The sequence below is a fragment of the Rhinoraja longicauda genome, chromosome 10 (assembly GCF_053455715.1).
Source record: "Rhinoraja longicauda isolate Sanriku21f chromosome 10, sRhiLon1.1, whole genome shotgun sequence".
NCBI classification, from domain to species: Eukaryota; Metazoa; Chordata; class Chondrichthyes; order Rajiformes; family Arhynchobatidae; genus Rhinoraja; species Rhinoraja longicauda.
In genome coordinates this window covers 61958594-61976496 of record NC_135962.1, presented here as the reverse complement: position 1 = coordinate 61976496, position 17903 = coordinate 61958594, and the positions used below count along the sequence as shown (strand labels likewise).

Genomic DNA, 17903 nt, shown 5'->3' with positions numbered 1-17903 from the left:
CACCCCTGCCAGTTTGGTTCACCCAATCTATATGTAGATTGAAGTCACCCATTATAACTGCTGCGCCTTTAGTGCATGCATTTCTAATTTCCTGCTTGATGCCATCCCCAACCTCCCTACTGCTGTTAGGTGGCCTGTACACAACTCCCACTAGCGTTTTCTGCCCCTTAGTGTTTCGTAGCTCTACCCATATCGATTCCACTTCCTCCAAGCTAATGTCCTTCCTTTCCACTGCTTTAATCTCCTCTCTAACCAGTAACGCTACCCCACCTCCTTTTCCTTTCTGTCTATCCCGCCTGAATATAGAATATCCTTGGATGTTGAGCTCCCAGCCTTGGTCACCCTGGAGCCATGTCTCCGTAATCCCAACTATATCATAATCATTAATAACTATCTCCACATTTAATTCATCCACCTTATTACGTATACTCCTTGCATTGAGACACAAATAGTGCCGAGGTTTGGACTACTGTGTACATTGAGCATTTTGGACAATGGACCCTATTTTGCAGCCAAAGTTAATGAGGAAATGTGCGAACAGTTAAATATCTGCCAGCAGTTCCACTGCGTACATCATCCACAAGCTGCAGGTATAATGGAACGAGCAAATGGCACACTATGAAATAAATTGGCCTTGTACTTTGGAAAAATTGGAGGTTACACGGGAATTTTGTTTTTGTCTTTCAGTCCAGGTATTTTTAAATTCATGTTACAAGTTGACAAAGCTTTTAATCAGGCATAGCAACTTCATGGTGAACTATTTTATGGATAACACCTTTCCTTACTCCTATTCCGTGCACGCTTTATTATTGACTTATTTACTGCCTAGTATTGAGAGCGATATTTGCTCGGAGGGTGAGCTGGTGTTTTAGAACACCAGGTCAGCATGTGACAGAGCTGATGTTGTCACCCAAGGATTATGAATGCCAGTTTTTGCAGGAACAAAAACAGTTGATAGCAGCTGTTCTACACACGTCCAGTATTCTGGCTGTTCCACGTGTTCAGGATGTGCATGCAATAATTCAGCAATTCTCATTGAGGTACCCCTTCATACAGGGATATAACAAAGAAGGAAACTTGAGCACAAGACTGCTGGACTAGTGTAGATGGTCTAAAAGAACTGGGACTCTGTATCTTTGGCTTCACATTTCAACATTTGTTTTTTAACTGGATGAATTGAATATTTGAGAATGAATTGAGGATTACAATTGTGCTGGAATTGTGGACCCTTCCCATTTTGTGCTAGCTTAGTTGATAAATTAGCCTTTGAAGCCTATTTACTTGGGTCAGTGGGTACATAAGATATTTAAAGGAAGTATTTTGCTTTTCATTTATTCAATGCCTGAGGACCACATTTAGAAAATCTCTATGCGTATAACCCCACTCTACTACAGGATTAACCCCAGTTGAGGTATTATACGGGAAACCACTCCGAACCCCTTGGGGGATGGAGGGAGAGGGGTGAATCAACCTCCATGAACTGCACGCCCTGGATGAGCGTTTAATTGAATATATGAAATTATTAACCCAATCTTTATCAGCCTAGCATTCTCAGGTCCGAGACACCCAGAAACCACGGGACAACATGAGGCTAAAATGGGATTGTGGATTATATTGACCCTCGGTAGTCAGATAGAAGGGCAAACCTCGGGTCTCTGGCGAACCAATCGTTTCCTCTCTTTATGTCAGACATACGCTTCCCAGGTGGAACGGTCTGCCTGTTGGGTGTGCGCTCCAGGTTCCAACAAATGGAAAAAGCATGATGCCTCTTTACCCGGTCCCCTTCACTCCGAGTGAAGTCAGATCTGCCTAGTTCTTTTTGAATCACTCAGAGCCCTGACCCCAATAATTGGTGTACGGATTATGACAACCAATCAGATGACTGTGGATGTCAGTGTTTTAATGGGTGGTCCTTGAGACCCTATCTTAATCAAACACAGGAGAATTGGCCCCGAATACAAGTTAATTCTCCTCATGACTCTCCAGAAACACCAATAAATACAACCTGTTTCTGTAGAATGGGATCTAGACCAAATGAAGTTAGCCTGTCTGTGGGATTCAGCACATGCACCCATATCAGTACTGCAGTTCCCCCAATACCTCTTAATGGGATTTACTTAATATGTGGGAGCTGAGCATATGTCTGGTTACCAGGACTTTCGCCACAGTATGATCAGGGATCTTATGAGACCTGGACAGGGTGCTGTTATCTAGCTTTTGTAATCCCACATTTATGAATTATAAAGATCATCCTCTACAGCATCCAGAGTGGAGCTCTAAACGAGCTGTATCCGAGTTTGAGAGGTTTTGGTGGATAATATTCCCGAGATGGGGAACCGCTCGGGCGGGAACTGAAATTTGAAACTTAGCTAGTGCCTTGGAACAATTAGCAAATTGTACGGCTGATGGACTGTACGAGACTCAGGAACAAATAGGCCAGTTAACAACTGAAATGATGGCCCTGCGTCTTGTTGCTCTCCAGAATCGTATGGCCTTAGATTTCCTGCTAGCCGAGAAAGGGGGCACCTGTGCTATGATAGGGCAAGAATGTTGTACATTTGTACCAGATGTATCCTCTAATATCACCAATATCGCGGAGCATGTGAAAGAGGTTATAGAAAGAGCATTTAGCGTTTGAGCCCTCTGAGGGGGTGCTGTGAACTGTTTATGTATGTGCTGTTATGTTTGTGTGCCATTGTATGTTTGTTCTTAGTACCTGAACTGATGTACAGCGCTTTGGTCAATGTGGGTTGTTTTTAGATGTGTTATACAAATAAAATTGACTTGACTTGACTAAGAAAATAGGGGCAGATTTAGCCCAAGATCGAATTAATGCTTCAGGATGGGATTGGTTTGGTTTACGATATTTGTGGGGGCCGATTCTCCATTATGGCAGTATCATTGCGTTAATTGTTGTGATCCTGTTAATCTGTTATTGCTTCGGTCCATGTATATGTCAAATATTTGTCAATCGACCACTTTAAAAGACTGTGATTATAGTATAATCAAAGAGGGGAATGTAAGGACTAACATTACGAATGCAGCAATGTGGGTTTTATTGCAGGAGTGTAAAAGCTCCAGCTCGGATTATTCCTGGGGCATCCTATTGTCAGCATGGAAGCGCGGTTTATGGCTGATCGTATCCTCTGATATCAGCAACTGGCCTCAAAGCTTTGAAGTGTTAAGAAGAACATCTTGCCATATGTTCTGCCCTTTTTTCCCCAAGAAAGAAGAAGTCACGATGGACACGACGGACACGGAGGTCCCGAAAGACACATAAAGATTTATAGGGCATTGTAAACTTGCGTGATGGAAAAATACTGGCACATGTATTTAGGGTATAAAAGGTGTGTAAATGCTAGCTTTCGGAGAGAGAGGCTACACTAGCTGCCTGAGCATTTCTAAACTCTCCAGTAGCTAGGCTCTCTCCCACCTGGGTGAATAGAATAAAGAGGTTAAATGATTTTGGTTGTCTGACTATTCTGTTCATAGGGCACGAACTACAACAATGATGGTTCCAAGGAACTTAAATGACTCCACAGATGTGACTATGGTGATGTTGATGGTGAGTTGGGGGAGGGGGATCTCTTCAAAAGTCTACAATTTTGGACTCGATAAGAAGATTTGTTAAGAAATCCCCACAATTAAGGGGAAGGGGTTTCAGATCAAGTACCTGAGATGAATTTCCACAGTGGGATAGACACAAAATGTTAGAGTAACTCAACGTGGTAGGCAGCTAAATAGACTGACATGCTGCCTGTCCCGCTGAGTTACTTCAGCATTTTGAGTCTATCTTCAGTTTAAACCAGCATCTGCAGTTCCTTCCTACACACTTCCACTGTGGGATGTTATGCAACTTGGAAGGAAGCCTGTGTGTGGCAGTGTTCCCCTGTGTCTAAAGCTCTTGTTCTTGACGTTTGTGGTGGGAGGTTGGATGTGAAGTTGGAAAAAAATGCAAGACAAAGATCTTGGATTGAGATGTTCTGGTTAGGGTTATCTGTCCTAGGATACTGCAGAATCTATTGAAACAGGGACTTTTGGCACAGCAAAGACAATTTTTTATTTGCTGTAGAACTAGCCTGACAAGCTTTGCCATGGAGACATAAAAGACTGCATAAAATATAAAACAGAACAGCATAGGAACATGCCCTTCAGCCCACAATGTCAGTGCTGAACAAGGTAACCTGCCTCAATGACCTGGCTGGTGGCTCTGCCATCCACCATCATGAAATGCTTCGAGAGGCTGATCATGGCGCACAGCAACTTCAGCCTCCCAAACAGCTTTGATGCACTGCTACAAGTTCACACTATCTCCCTGGCACTACATTCCTTCATAGAATTGGGTACGTTGGGTAGAATCCAACAATATGAACATTGAAGTGTTCAATTTTAAGAAACATCCTTCCCCCGCTCTGGTGCACACCCATTTACAGCCACAAGAGTCATACAGCACGGAAATCGGCCCTTCGGTCCAACTCACCTTTGTCGATCAAAATGCTCGTCGAATTTGGCCCATATTCCTCAACATTTCCTATCCATGTACCTGCTCAAGTGCCTTTTATATGCAGTTACAGTATCTGCCTCAACTACCGACATTTTCCTTGAACTTCATTCCCTTTGCCCTGTTTTCACACCTTCACCCTTCTTTATCTGCCTCCCTCCCCCCTGACGTCAGTCTGAAGGGTCTTGATCCCAAACGTCACCCATCCCTTAGACAATAGACAATAGGCGCAGGAGGAGGCCATTCGGCCCTTCGAGGCAGCACCGCCATTCAATGTGATCATGGCTGATCATTCTCAATCAGTACCCCGTTCCTGCCTTCTCCCCATACCCCCTGACTCCGCTATCTAGCTCTCTCTTGAATGCATTCAGAGAATTGCCCTCCACTGCCTTCTGAAGCAGAGAATTCCACAGATTCACAACTCTCTGACTGAAAAAGTTTTTCCTCATCTCAGTTCTAAATGGCCTCAATTCTTAAACTGTGGCCCCTTGTTCTGGACTCCCCCAACATTGGGAACATGCTTCCTGCCTCTAACGTGTGCAACCCCTTAATAATCTTATATGTTTCAATAAGATCCCCTCTCATCCTTCTAAATTCCAGTGTATACAAGCCTAGTCGCTCCAGTCTTTCAACATACGACAGTCCTGCCATTCCAGGAATTAACCTAGTGAACCTACGCTGCACGCCCTCCATAGCAAGAATATCCTTCCTGAAATTTGGAGACCAAAACTGCACACAGTACTCCAGGTGTGGTCTCACTAGGGCCCACCTGACCCTCTGAGCTACTCAGTCTGAAGAAGGGTCCACCCCTCCAGGTGCTGCCCGCCCGCCTGACCCTCTGAGCTACTCAGTCTGAAGGGCCCCACCCTGAAAGGCCACTCACCTGTCCATCCCTCCAGGTACTGCCCGCCCACCTGACCCTCTGAGCTACTCAGTCTGAAGGGCCCCACTCACCTGTCCATCCCTCCAGGTACTGCCCGCCCACCTGACCCTCTGAGCTACTCAGTCTGAAGGGCCCCACTCACCTGTCCATCCCTCCAGGTACTGCCCGCCCACCTGACCCTCTGAGCTACTCCAGCACTTGCCTTTGCGTCTTCGGGGCAGCCCGGCACAATGGGTTCCGCGCATGCGCGGAGCTGCCGTTGCTGTGGAGACGCGGCCTAGTGGAGCCTGACCGCCCGCCTGGCCGGCCTACCTACCTACCTGCCTGACCGCCCAACCTGCCTACCTACCTGCCTGCCTGACCGCCCGGCCGGCCTGCGGCGGGATATCCTGCACAGCGATGCCCTGCAGAGCGGCTGAGCGCGCCCGGGGCGCCGGTGACTTGAGCGCGGCGGGAAACATGTCCGAGCGCCCGGGCCCGGCCTGTAAAGCGGCTTCGGCCCGCGGCCTCCTGCTGCCGCTTGTCACCGCCCTGTCGCTACTTAGCCGCTTCTACCGGCTGTCGGAGCCGCAGCACGTCTGGTGGGTGACAGGTGTGGGGGAGACAGGTAAAGTGTGGGGGAGACAGGTGTAGTGGACAGGTGTAGTGTGGGGGGGAGACAGGTATAGTGTGGGGGAGATAGGTGTAGTGTGGGGGGAGACAGGTATAGTGTGGGGGAGACAGGTGTAGTGGACAGGTGTAGTGTGGGGGGGAGACAGGTATAGTGTGGGGGAGATAGGTGTAGTGTGGGGGGGAGACAGGTATAGTGTGGGGGAGACAGGTGTAGTGGACAGGTGTAGTGTGGGGGGGAGACAGGTATAGTGGACAGGTGAGACAGGTACAGTGTGGGGGAGATAGGTGTAGTGGACAGGTGTAGTGTGGGGGGGAGACAGGTATAGTGGACAGGTGAGACAGGTACAGTGTGGGGGAGATAGGTGTAGTGGACAGGTGTAGTGTGGGGGGGAGACAGGTATAGTGGACAGGTGAGACAGGTACAGTGTGGGGGAGATAGGTGTAGTGGACAGGTGTAGTGTGGGGGGGAGACAGGTATAGTGTGGGGGAGATAGGTGTAGTGTGGGGGGGAGACAGGTATAGTGTGGGGGAGACAGGTGTAGTGGACAGGTGTAGTGTGGGGGGGAGACAGGTATAGTGTGGGGGAGATAGGTATAGTGGACAGGTGTAGTGTGGGGGGGAGACAGGTATAGTGTGGGGGAGACAGGTGTAGTGGACAGGTGTAGTGTGGGGGGGAGACAGGTGTAGTGGACAGATGTAGTGTGGGGGAGACAGGTGTAGTGGACGGGGGAGATAGGTACAGTGTGGGGGGAGACAGGTACAGTGTGGGGGGAGACAGGTATAGTGTGGGGGAGACAGGTATAGTGTGGGGGGAGACAGGTGTAGTGGACAGGTATAGTGTGGGGGGAGACAGGTGTAGAGACTGGTGTGTGAGGGGGTGGGAGGGGAGACAGGTGTAGTGTGGGCGGGGAGGGAGGAGAGACCTTGGCGGAGGTGGGGAAAGGTGGAAGAAATTTGGTGGTAGAAACCTGGGACGTGGAACTCGGGAGGGAAGATAAATGTAGTGTAGGGGAGGGGAGAGAGAGACCCAGGCAGGGCAGAAAGACAGAGGGGTGGGGTTAGTCAAAGTGGGGGTAGACGGAGTGGGGGTAGAGAGGGGGGTGTAGACAGAGGAGGGGGGGAGAAAGACCCAGGGAGGGGGAGGAAAGAGAGACCCAGAGGGAGGAAAGAGAGACCCAGAGGGAGGACAGAGACCCAGGGGGAGGGAGGGGAGAGTGATGGGGGAGGGGGGGGGGGTAAAGGGGTAAAGAGGAAGACCCCAGGGTGGAGTATTCTGAGGGATAATATGTACATGACAATATGGACAAGAGCTGATTAATGGTTTTGTACGTGGGATATCGTGTCTCACAAATCTAATTAAGTTTTTTGAAGACGTGACCAAAAAGGTTGATGATAGCAAGAGCTGTAGAAGTTGTATATATGGATTTCAGCAAGACGTTTGACCAGGTTCTGCATGGTAGGCTGCTTGTGAAGGTTATAACACATAAGGAGAGATAGCTAAATGGATAGAAAGTAGACACAAAATGCTGGAGTAACTGAGCGGGACAGGCAGCATCTCTGGAGAGAAGGAATAGGTGATGTCATGCTAGGCTTTGTCACAAAGGCATTCGGCACATTGGCCTTCATCAGTCAGACGATATAGTGTAAATGTTGAGTATAATTGTTATAAATGTTGTTATAAATGTTGTAACAATGTCAAAATACAACTCTTACATTTATACAGTGCCCTCCATAATATTTGGGACAGTCCCATCATACATTTGCCTCTGTACTCCACAATTTGGGATTTGTAATAGAAAAAAATCACATATGGTTAACGTGCACATTCTCAGATTTTAATAAAGGCCATTTTTATACATTTTGGTTTCACCATGTGGAAATTACAGCAGTGTTTATACATAGTCCCCCCCATTTCATAATGTTTGGGCCACAGCAATGTCATATAAATGAAAGTAGTCATGTTTAGTATTTTGTTGCATATCCTTTGCAAGCAATGACTGCCTGAAGTCTGCGATTCATGGACATCATCAGTTGCTTGGTGTCTTCTCTGGTGATGCACTTCCAGGCCTGTATTGCAGCCATCTTGGGCTTATGCTTGTTTTGGGGGCTAGTCCCATTTATAAAAGGCATGCTCAATTGGGTTCAGATTGGGTGATTGACTTGGCCACTCAAGAATTGATCATTTTTTAGCTTTGAAAAACTCCTTTGTTGCTTTAACAGTATGTTTGGGATCATTGTCCAGCTGTAGAATGAACCGCCCGACCAATGAGTTTTGAGGAATTTGTTTGAACTTGAGCAGATAGAATGTGTCTATACACGTCAGAATGTATTATGCTACTACCATCAGCAGTTGTACTATCAATGAAGATGTGAGCCAGTACCTTCAGCAGCCATACATGCCCAGGTCATAACACCCCCATCACCGTGTTTCACAGATGTGGTGGTATGCTTTGGATCTTGGGCAGTTCCTTCTCTCCTCCTTACTTTGCACTTGCCATCACTGTAATAAAAGTTCATCTTTGTCTCATCTGTCCACAAGACCTTTTTCCAGAACTGTGATTGCTCTTTTAAGTACTTCTTGGCAAACTGTAACCTGGCAATCCTATTTTTTCGGCTAACCAGTGGTTTGCGTCTTGCAGTGTAGCCTCTGTATTTCTGTTCATGAAGTCTTCTGCGGACAGTGGTCATTGACAAATCCACACCTGACTCCTGAAGAGTGTTTCTGATCTGTCAGACAGGTATTTAATTCTTCTGTCATCAGCTGTGGAGATCTTCCTTGGCCTGCCAGTCCCTTTGCGATTAGTAAGCTCTCTTTCGTCTTAATGATGTTCCAAACAGTTGATTTTGGTAAGCCTAAGGTTTTGTTTAACAGTTTTATTCTTGTTTCTCAGTCTCATAATGGCTTATTTGACTTTCATTGGCACAACTTTGGTCCTCATGTTGATAAACAGCACTAAAAATTTCCAAAGGTGATGGAAAGGCTGGAGGAAAGACTAGGTGCTGAGAACTCTCTTATATCTGCATTAACGAGCCAATTAAAAGCACCTGAGCAACTGCAAACACCCGTGAAGCCATGTTTCCCAAACATTATGGTGCCCTGTAATCGCATGTATACCTATGTATAAACACAGCTGTAATTTTTACACGGTGAAACCAAAATGTATTAAAATGGCCTTTAATAAAATCATGAAGTCTTCTGCAGGCTAGGAGCACAGGAGGATAAGGGGCGTTCTTATTGAGGTGTACAAAATCATGAGAGGAATAGATCAGGTAAATGCACAAAGTCTTTCGCGCAGAGTAGGGTAATCGAGAGCCAGAAGACATAGGTTTAAGGTGAGATGGGAAAGATTTAAAAGGAACGTGAGGGGTAATTATTTTTATACAAAGGGTGGTGGGTTCATGGAACGAGTTGCAGGAGGAGGTAGTTGAGGCAGGTACTATCATAACTTTTAAGAGACATGTGGACAGGTACATGTAAAAAACATTAAAAACATAGCTCTATCTAATTATTTTAAATTTATCCATTGAATTGGCTTCCACTGCCTTCTGTGGCAGAGAACTCCACAAATTCACAACTCTCTGGGTGAAAACGTTTTCTTTTCAACTCAGTTTTAAATGGCCTCTCCTTTATTCTTGGGCTGTGCCCCTGGTTCTGAAATCCTCCAACATTGGGAACATTTTTCCTGCATCTAGCTTGTCCAGTCTTTTTATAATTTTATACGTATCTATAAGATCCCCTCTCATCCTTCTAAATTCCAGTGAATACAAGCCCACTCTTTCTAATCTTTCCTCATTGGACAGTCCCGCCATATGACAGTCCCACCATTAACTTCGTGAATCTACGCTGCACTGCTTCAATAGCAAGGATGTCCTTCCTCAAATTAGGAGACCATAACTATTTTTATGTCTGGCTGTGGCTGCTTTGACAGTCCGGAGTTGCCTTCCAGAGGGAAGTGCTTCGAAGAGTTTGTGGCCGGGGTGAGAGGGGTCAGAGATGATCTTGCCCGCTCGCTTCCTGGCCCTTGCAGTGTAGTTTGTCCATGGGGGGAAGGTTGCAGCCAACAACCTTCTCGGCTGTGCGAACGATCCGTTGCAGCCTCCGGATGTCGTGCTTGGTGGCTGAGCCAAACCAGACCATGATGGAGAAGGTGAGGACAGACTCAATGATAGCAGTATAGAATTGGACCATCATTGCCTGTGGCAGATTGTGTTTCCTCAGTTGCCGCAGCAAGTACATCCTCTGTTGAGCTAAGTGCAAATGTTTCAGTCGGAGGGTGATGGGAATATGGAATGAGCTGCCAAAGGAAACTAAGGATAGCTACATTTACAATGTTTAAAAGACATTCAGACAGATATATGGATAGGAAAGGTTTAGAGGGATATGGATAATGAGTTCAGATAGATATCTTGCTCAGCATGGACAAATTGGGCTGAACTAAGCTGTTGGACTTGATGGCTCTTTTCTTTAATAAGCAATTTACTTTGCATGCATTAGCTACACAGGGCTGTGGAATGTGCTTGTAAGGAATCTGGCTAACAAAGCAGCATTTTTAAAATCTAGCATTGTGGATTTTTATTCCTCTTAACAGTTGGGACGAAACTCACTTTGGAAAAATGGGAAGTTATTACATCAACCAGACATTTTTCTTTGATGTTCATCCTCCACTGGGCAAGGTATGAATACCTCTATAAAGAATTAAAGAAATAAAAGTTGATGGGGATTGCTGTGGAATGAGAGAGCAGTAGAGAAAATTGTCCATAATAAATATAATTAGTATTTGATGAAAGTGTCACTTGCATCTCCTTTGAAAAGTATATTTGTTTTCTTTTTTTTAATGTGTTTTAGCCAAAAGCACAGTTTTTGCAATTGCAGAGTCATGCAGCATGGAGATAGGCCCTTTGGCCCAACTTGCCCATGCTAACTAACCAAGATGCCCCATCTAGACTAGTCCCATTTGTCCTCTAAACCATGTATCTATCCAAATGCCCAACTGAAGTCACAGGGTCTTAAATAGTCACTTCAGCCCATGCTGTTCATCAAGGACATGTGATCCATAGCCTTTTCTGCCTTGGTGATTCAGGTAGTCAGCTGGATAAAGTCTGCTGCTCAAGTCCCTTTCCATCCTTGGATTTTTAACATTTCTTTCACTTCTGTGTTTTCTCTCAAACTTGACTGAATTGCCTGGAGCTCTGACAGGGCTGCAAATCCCTTGTGATAGTGATATTCTGATCACTTGGAATGAACAAATCTCACATCCTTGGAAAGAGCAATAATAAGAGTTAATGTTTCAGATAACATCCTAACCTTGCACGCATAAAATGCCAGGTGCAAAATTGTTTCAGGCCGCACGTCTGATGTCTGATCTGCTGAGTAATTCAGGCATTTTTTTTCTATTACAAACTTTCTGCCATGCTTTGTTCCTTATTTTGCATTTGGATTTTTAAAGTATACTTGTAGATTACCCTACTATGAAAACATTTTCCCAAAATTTAGCCTGACCAACCTGTCATAATTTTAAACAATTCTGAGGTGTCTTTTAAACATATTTCTAATGTAAAGCCCTGGTTTCTCCATTCCGATGTAATCCTTGTATATCTTTTTACTTTCTCCAATATTTTAATGTCCTTCTATAACAGAGAGAATAGAGCTGCAGTGCTTTCTGGATTTGACCATTTGTCAAATATCTCTATTTTTGACTTGTTTTGTCTAGAAATATATCCCAGTTCTCTCTTTGCTTTTGAATTGCTTTCTTGACCAGAAGTGATGTTTTTAATGTTTTGTTTACCTGTAACTGTTTTTGGCTGTATGCATTGTTATCATCATCCTGTTTTTAGATGTTAATTGGATTAGCGGGATATCTCACTGGATATGATGGTACCTTCCCCTTTAAGAAACCTGGAGACAAGTATGAACACCACAACTATTATGGCATGAGAGCGGTAAGAAATGGCGGATGATGGTGGACAGGTGGTCATGTACTTAAACTGCAGGTACTTTGTGAGGAAAAGGAGCAGAGAGATACCAGTTTGTATATGTTTGTTTTTTTAGATGTATATTTATTGAATCAGTATAGGATGCAGATTTTGCTATGAAAGATATTTTCAACAAAAAGTACACTATGTTGATGTTTCCTGGAGTTCTTTGTAATTACCCGCCAAATATCTTAGATGCTTGTTTCACATGTACATTAGCTTTCATCACCTTTCAAGGTGATACGAACTAGTTTGGCTGAAGTTTTGTGCTGTATGACTTTATCCTCTTAATATCATTAGTCAAGCTGCACTTGGAGTATTGTCTGCAGTTCCCATCATCATATGGGAGGAAGGATTTGATTAAGCTGGAGAAGATGCAGTAAAGATTCATAGATGTTGCTGGGACTGAAGGGCTTGAGTTATGAGGAGTGACTGGATGAATGAATGAATAAGATTATTGGCCAAATATGTACACATACAAGGAATGTGCCTTGGTGCTCCGCTCCAAGTAGCAACACGAACATACAGTAAACAATTAAGAATAAAGCTTAAAACATTAAGAATATAACATTACAGTTTAAACATGTGAGTGAAATAAACCAGAGCAAAAAGAGGTTACAGACTACTCGTGGAAAAAAGCTGTTTTTATGTCTGGCTGTGGCTGCTTTGACAGACCGGAGTCGCCTTCCAGAGGGAAATGCTTCAAAGAGTTTGTGGCCAGGGTGAGAGGGGTCAGAGATGATCTTGCCCGCTCGCTTCCTGGCCCTTGCAGTGTACAGTTTGTCAATGGGGGGAAGATGCAGCCAACAACCTTCTCAGCTGAGCGAACGATTCGTTGCAGCCTCCAGATGTCATGCTTGATGGCTGAGCCAAACCAGACCATGATGGAGAAGGTGAGGACAGACTCTACAATGGCAGTATAGAATTGGACCATCATTGCCTGTGGCAGATTGTGTTTCCTCAGCTGCCACAGGAAGTACATCCTCTGTTGGGCCTTTTTGACTGTGGAGTCGATGGTGGCCCCCCATTTAAGGTCCTTGGAGTTGATGGTTCCAAGCAACTTAAATGACTCCACAGATGTGACTGTGGTGTTGTTGATGGTGAGTGGGGGGATGGGAGGGGGAGCTCTCCTAATAGTTCCAGTCTGAAGAGCATTGAGTTCCAGGTTGTTACGGAGACACTTGTTACAAAGGATAGACTAAGGATTGTTTTCCTGGAGTGAAGGATACTGAGAGATGATTTTACCCTGGAGTTTAAAATTATGAAAGCCATAGATAGAAACATAGAAACATAGAAAATAGGTGCAGGAGTAGGCCATTCGGCCCTTCGAGCCTGCACCGCCATTCAATATGATCATGGCTGATCATGAGCATAGAATAGAGGGTCACAGTCTTTTTCTCAGACTAAAGGAAACGCATAGAGGACATAGGTTTAAGGTGAGAATGGGAGAGACTTCAAGGGAATCTGAGGGGCAGGTTTTTCACAGGGAGGATGTTGGGTAAATGAAATATACTGCCAGAGGTGGGTACAATTAAAATACTTAAAAGACATTTGGGTTTAAATACCTTGGCATTGTCATCACTAAATCCTTCTCCCATATTTTTAATGCAAATTTTCTCCCCTTACTAGAACGTTGTAAACAAGATTTTAACCGTTGGTCTACTCTGCCCTTATCACTGGCCGGTCGCATTAACCTAATTAAAACGGTTACTTTACCAAAATTTTTATACCTTTTTCAACATATACCAATATTTATTAGGGGAAGCTTATTTGTAAAATTGGACCAGACCATATCTTCCTTTTTATGTGGAAACAAACCACGGCGCATCAGGAAAGAGTATCTCCAGCGGTCCAAGTCAATGGGGGGGATGGGCCTTCCAAATTTCCTTAAGTATTATTGGGCATATAATATTCAAAAGCTTCTCTACTGGTCTAATCTGGAAAACACTCCTCTTTGGGCACAAATGGAGCTGTCCTCGTGCCAGTACTCTCTTTGCTCTTTAGTTTGTTCAGGTTTACCGCTTACCTCTATTGCCTGTTCTATGCCCACCGTTACGCACACTTTAAAGATCTGGATGCAATTCAGGAGACACTTTGGTCTTACAAGGCCATCCCTGTATTCTCCAATACATCGCAATTATTTGTTTAAACCATCATGTACTGATTTTACTTTTCAAACCTGGTTTGATAAGGGTATCAGAACTGTTAATGATCTGTATGGTGATGGGACCCTCTTGTCATTTCCAGACCTGTCTGAACGGTTCAACTTGCCCCGATCACATCTATTTCGCTATTTTCAGGTCAGGTACTTCTTACAAAGGCAATTTCCAGAATTTCCAAGTCAGCCCACTTACTCTGAAATTGATTCTATTCTTCTTTTGAATCCCAATGCGCAGAGGCTGATTTCAATTATACACACTGAAATAAACTCCATTAAGCCTGAATCTCTCCATAATCTTAAGGTAGCTTGGGAACAGGATTTGGGGTTTGGCATGACGGATCGTACATGGGAAACTGTGCTGGGACTTGTTCACACTTCCTCAATTTGTGCTAGACATAGTCTTATACAATGTAACATTTTGCATCGCATGCATTACACTAACGCTAGACTAGCAAGAATATTTCCCGGCACGAGTGACGCATGTAACCGTTGTCGACAAACACCTGCCGACTTGATTCACATGTTTTGGACGTGCCCCCGCCTGTCTGAATTTTGGACGGGGATTTTTAAATCCTTTAGGGATATATCCGGTATAGATATTCTACCCAATCCTCTTACAGCTCTTTTTGGTGTCCCTTCCGGAACTAATACCCCCCGATATCTAAAAGTAATTATGTCTTTTACTTCTCTTTTGGCTAGACGTCTTATACTTCTTAATTGGAAGCATGTATTGCCACCCACTCATAATAGATGGATCAAGGATGTGTTATATCACTTAAAGCTAGAGAAGATTAGATTCTCTCTCAAAGGTTCACAGGAAAGCTTTAAAGAAACATGGTTACCGTTTCTAAATTATGCAAAAACTTTAATGATTGTTTTAGAGAATGGGGATAAACCAAAGTGCTGACTGCTTATATGTCTGCCTACACTCTTCCTCCCTTGTCTGTAATCAAAATTTAAATTTTTTATTATATATTTTTTTTTAAACTTTGTATTTGTTTTACTAATAGACAATAGACAATAGGTGCAGGAGTAGGCCATTCAGCCCTTCGAGCCAGCACCGCCATTCAATGCGATCATGGCTGATCACTCTCAATCAGTACCCCGTTCCTGCCTTCTCCCCATACCCCCTCACTCCGCTATCCTTAAGAGCTCTATCCAGCTCTCTCTTGAAAGCATCCAACGAACTGGCCTCCACTGCCTTCTGAGGCAGAGAATTCCACACCTTCACCACTCTCTGACTGAAAAAGTTCTTCCTCATCTCCGTTCTAAATGGCCTACCCCTTATTCTTAAACTGTGGCCCCTTGTTCTGGACTCCCCCAACATTGGGAACATGTTTCCTGCCTCTAATGTGTCCAATCCCCTAATTATCTTATATGTTTCAATAAGATCCCCCCTCATCCTTCTAAATTCCAGTGTATACAAGCCCAATCGCTCCAGCCTTTCAACATACGACAGTCCCGCCATTCCGGGAATTAACCTAGTGAACCTACGCTGCACGCCCTCCATAGCAAGAATATCCTTCCTCAAATTTGGAGACCAAAACTGCACACAGTACTCCAGGTGCGGTCTCACCAGGGCCCGGTACAACTGTAGAAGGACCTCTTTGCTCCTATACTCAACTCCTCTTGTTACGAAGGCCAACATTCCATTGGCTTTCTTCACTGCCTGCTGTACCTGCATGCTTCCTTTCAGTGACTGATGCACTAGGACACCCAGATCTCGTTGAACTCCCCCTTCTCCTAACTTGACACCATTCAGATAATAATCTGCCTTTCTATTCTTACTTCCAAAGTGAATAACCTCACACTTATCTACATTAATCTGCATCTGCCATGTATCCGCCCACTCACACAACCTGTCCAAGTCACCCTGCAGCCTTATTGCATCTTCCTCACAATTCACACTACCCCCCAGTTTAGTATCATCTGCAAATTTGCTAATGGTACTTTTAATCCCTTCGTCTAAGTCATTAATGTATATTGTCAATGTTTATCTCTGCGTCTGGGATGGGGTGGGGGGTGGGGGGTGGGGGTGTATCTTTACGCGTATTGTTTGTTCATTGTTGAAATAATTGTAAAAACTAATAAACAGATTTAAAGAGAGAGAAAAGACATTTGGACAAGTTCATGAAAGGTTAAGAGGGATGTGGGCTAGTGGGCTAGCGTGGGGCATCTTGGCTGGCATGAACAAGTTGGGCTGATGGGCCTGTTTTCGTGCCGTTTGACTCCGTGAATCTATGGTACAGAATCTGAAAGTGTAGTTTCCATCCTCTCATTACTATTTTTAATTTCTAACTAGACCAAGTGGACCTGTTGGTCCCAAACCGCTCCTGCATTGGTGCAGCACCATTCCCTTCCCCCCTTTCCCTGTGATTGTGATGTTGTTGATGGTGAGTGGGGGGACAAAAGTCTACAATTAGTTCCACTGTCTTAAGAGCATTGAGCTCCAGGTTGTTGCGATGGCACCAGGACGCCAGCTGTGTTACTTCCCGTCTGTAGGGAGATTCCTCCCCATCCTGGATTAGTCCAATCAGGGTTGTGTCATCCGCAAACTTGAGGAGCTTGACAGAGGAATCTGTGGTGGTGCAGTTGTTAGTGTAGAGAGAGTAAAGGAGAGGGGAGAGTACGCAGCCTTGCAGTGTTCCTATGCTGAGGGTCTGCGGGTCAGAGATGTGCTTTCCCAGCCTCACATGCTGCTTCCTGTCCGTCAGGCACAGTCAACTTCTTCCATTAGCGCCAAAGGGCCGACGGTGAGTAAGGTGGGCTTAAAATTGTCATGCTATCGTGTACCATTTTGGTTGTAGTTCAGGAACAAACAAACAAACAAGAGTTTTAGTATATAGATGTTAACTTGTTCTTGTTCTGTCTTCTGTGCTCTTCCTTCCCAATATCTCCAGCTCTGTGCAACGTTGGGCTCCTGTATTGTTCCTTTTGCATATCTCATTGTTTTGGAGCTGACCCGATCACATAATGCTGCCCTTCTAGCTGCTGTAATTTTGATATTTGGTAAGTTTCTCTGTTTTTTTAAAAATATCTTACTCAATCTTTGCCAGAGTAATTGGGGATATTCTGATTATACAGGTCAGTACCTTCAAACAATGTATTTCTTGTGTGGGTATATAGAATCATACAACACAGATAATACCATACATAAATGCTATTGAACTGAATGAGCACAACAGGTATAGTAAAGGGACAGATACAGTGCAGAATATAGTTCTCGGCATTGTAGCGCAATAGTTCCAGAGACAAAGTCCAATGCCTGAATGAGGTAGAGGAGAATCGGACTGTGCATTAGCTTATGGAAAGACCATTCTGAATTCTGATGTCAGAGGAGAAGACGCTGTTCGTGAGTCTGTTGGTGCCCACTTTCAACTTTCGGTATCTTCTGCCCAACAGGAGCAGGAAGAAGAAGGAATGACTGAGGTGGGACTAGACATTAATTTTATGTTAGCTGCTTTGCCAAGGCAGCGTGAAATGTAGATGGAGTCAATAGTGAAAAGCCTGGTCTGTGTGATGGACTGGGCTACATCGACAATGGTGGGGAGTGTGGACTGTGTAATAGACTGGGCTGCATTTACAATGGTGAGAAGCCTGGACTGTGTGATGGACTGGGCTACATCTACAATTCGCTGCAATATCTTGCGGTCTTGGGCAGAGTTGTTTTCAAACCAAGCTGTGATGCAACCGAACAGTATTATTAGTCTTCACCTATCGCCACCAGCTGTAGTCGCCCAACTCCACCCCTTCCATTCAGGACCTGGCTCCAT

At 44.6% G+C, this 17903-nt stretch overlaps 1 protein-coding gene across 2 annotated transcripts in view; it reads left to right on the top strand.

Annotated features, from left to right (window-relative positions):
* The first annotated feature begins 5659 nt into the window (after window positions 1-5659).
* The window catches only part of pomt2 (protein-O-mannosyltransferase 2), a 71645-nt gene continuing 59401 nt past the window's right edge, over window positions 5660-17903 (top strand). For both annotated transcript variants that reach the window (XM_078407242.1, XM_078407243.1), the window contains exons 1-4: window positions 5660-5965; window positions 10586-10670; window positions 11832-11936; window positions 17031-17139. In XM_078407242.1, the coding sequence (XP_078263368.1) occupies window positions 5784-5965; window positions 10586-10670; window positions 11832-11936; window positions 17031-17139 (481 nt within the window). In that variant the 5' untranslated portion in view covers window positions 5660-5783. The remainder of the gene's footprint in view (window positions 5966-10585; window positions 10671-11831; window positions 11937-17030; window positions 17140-17903) is intronic.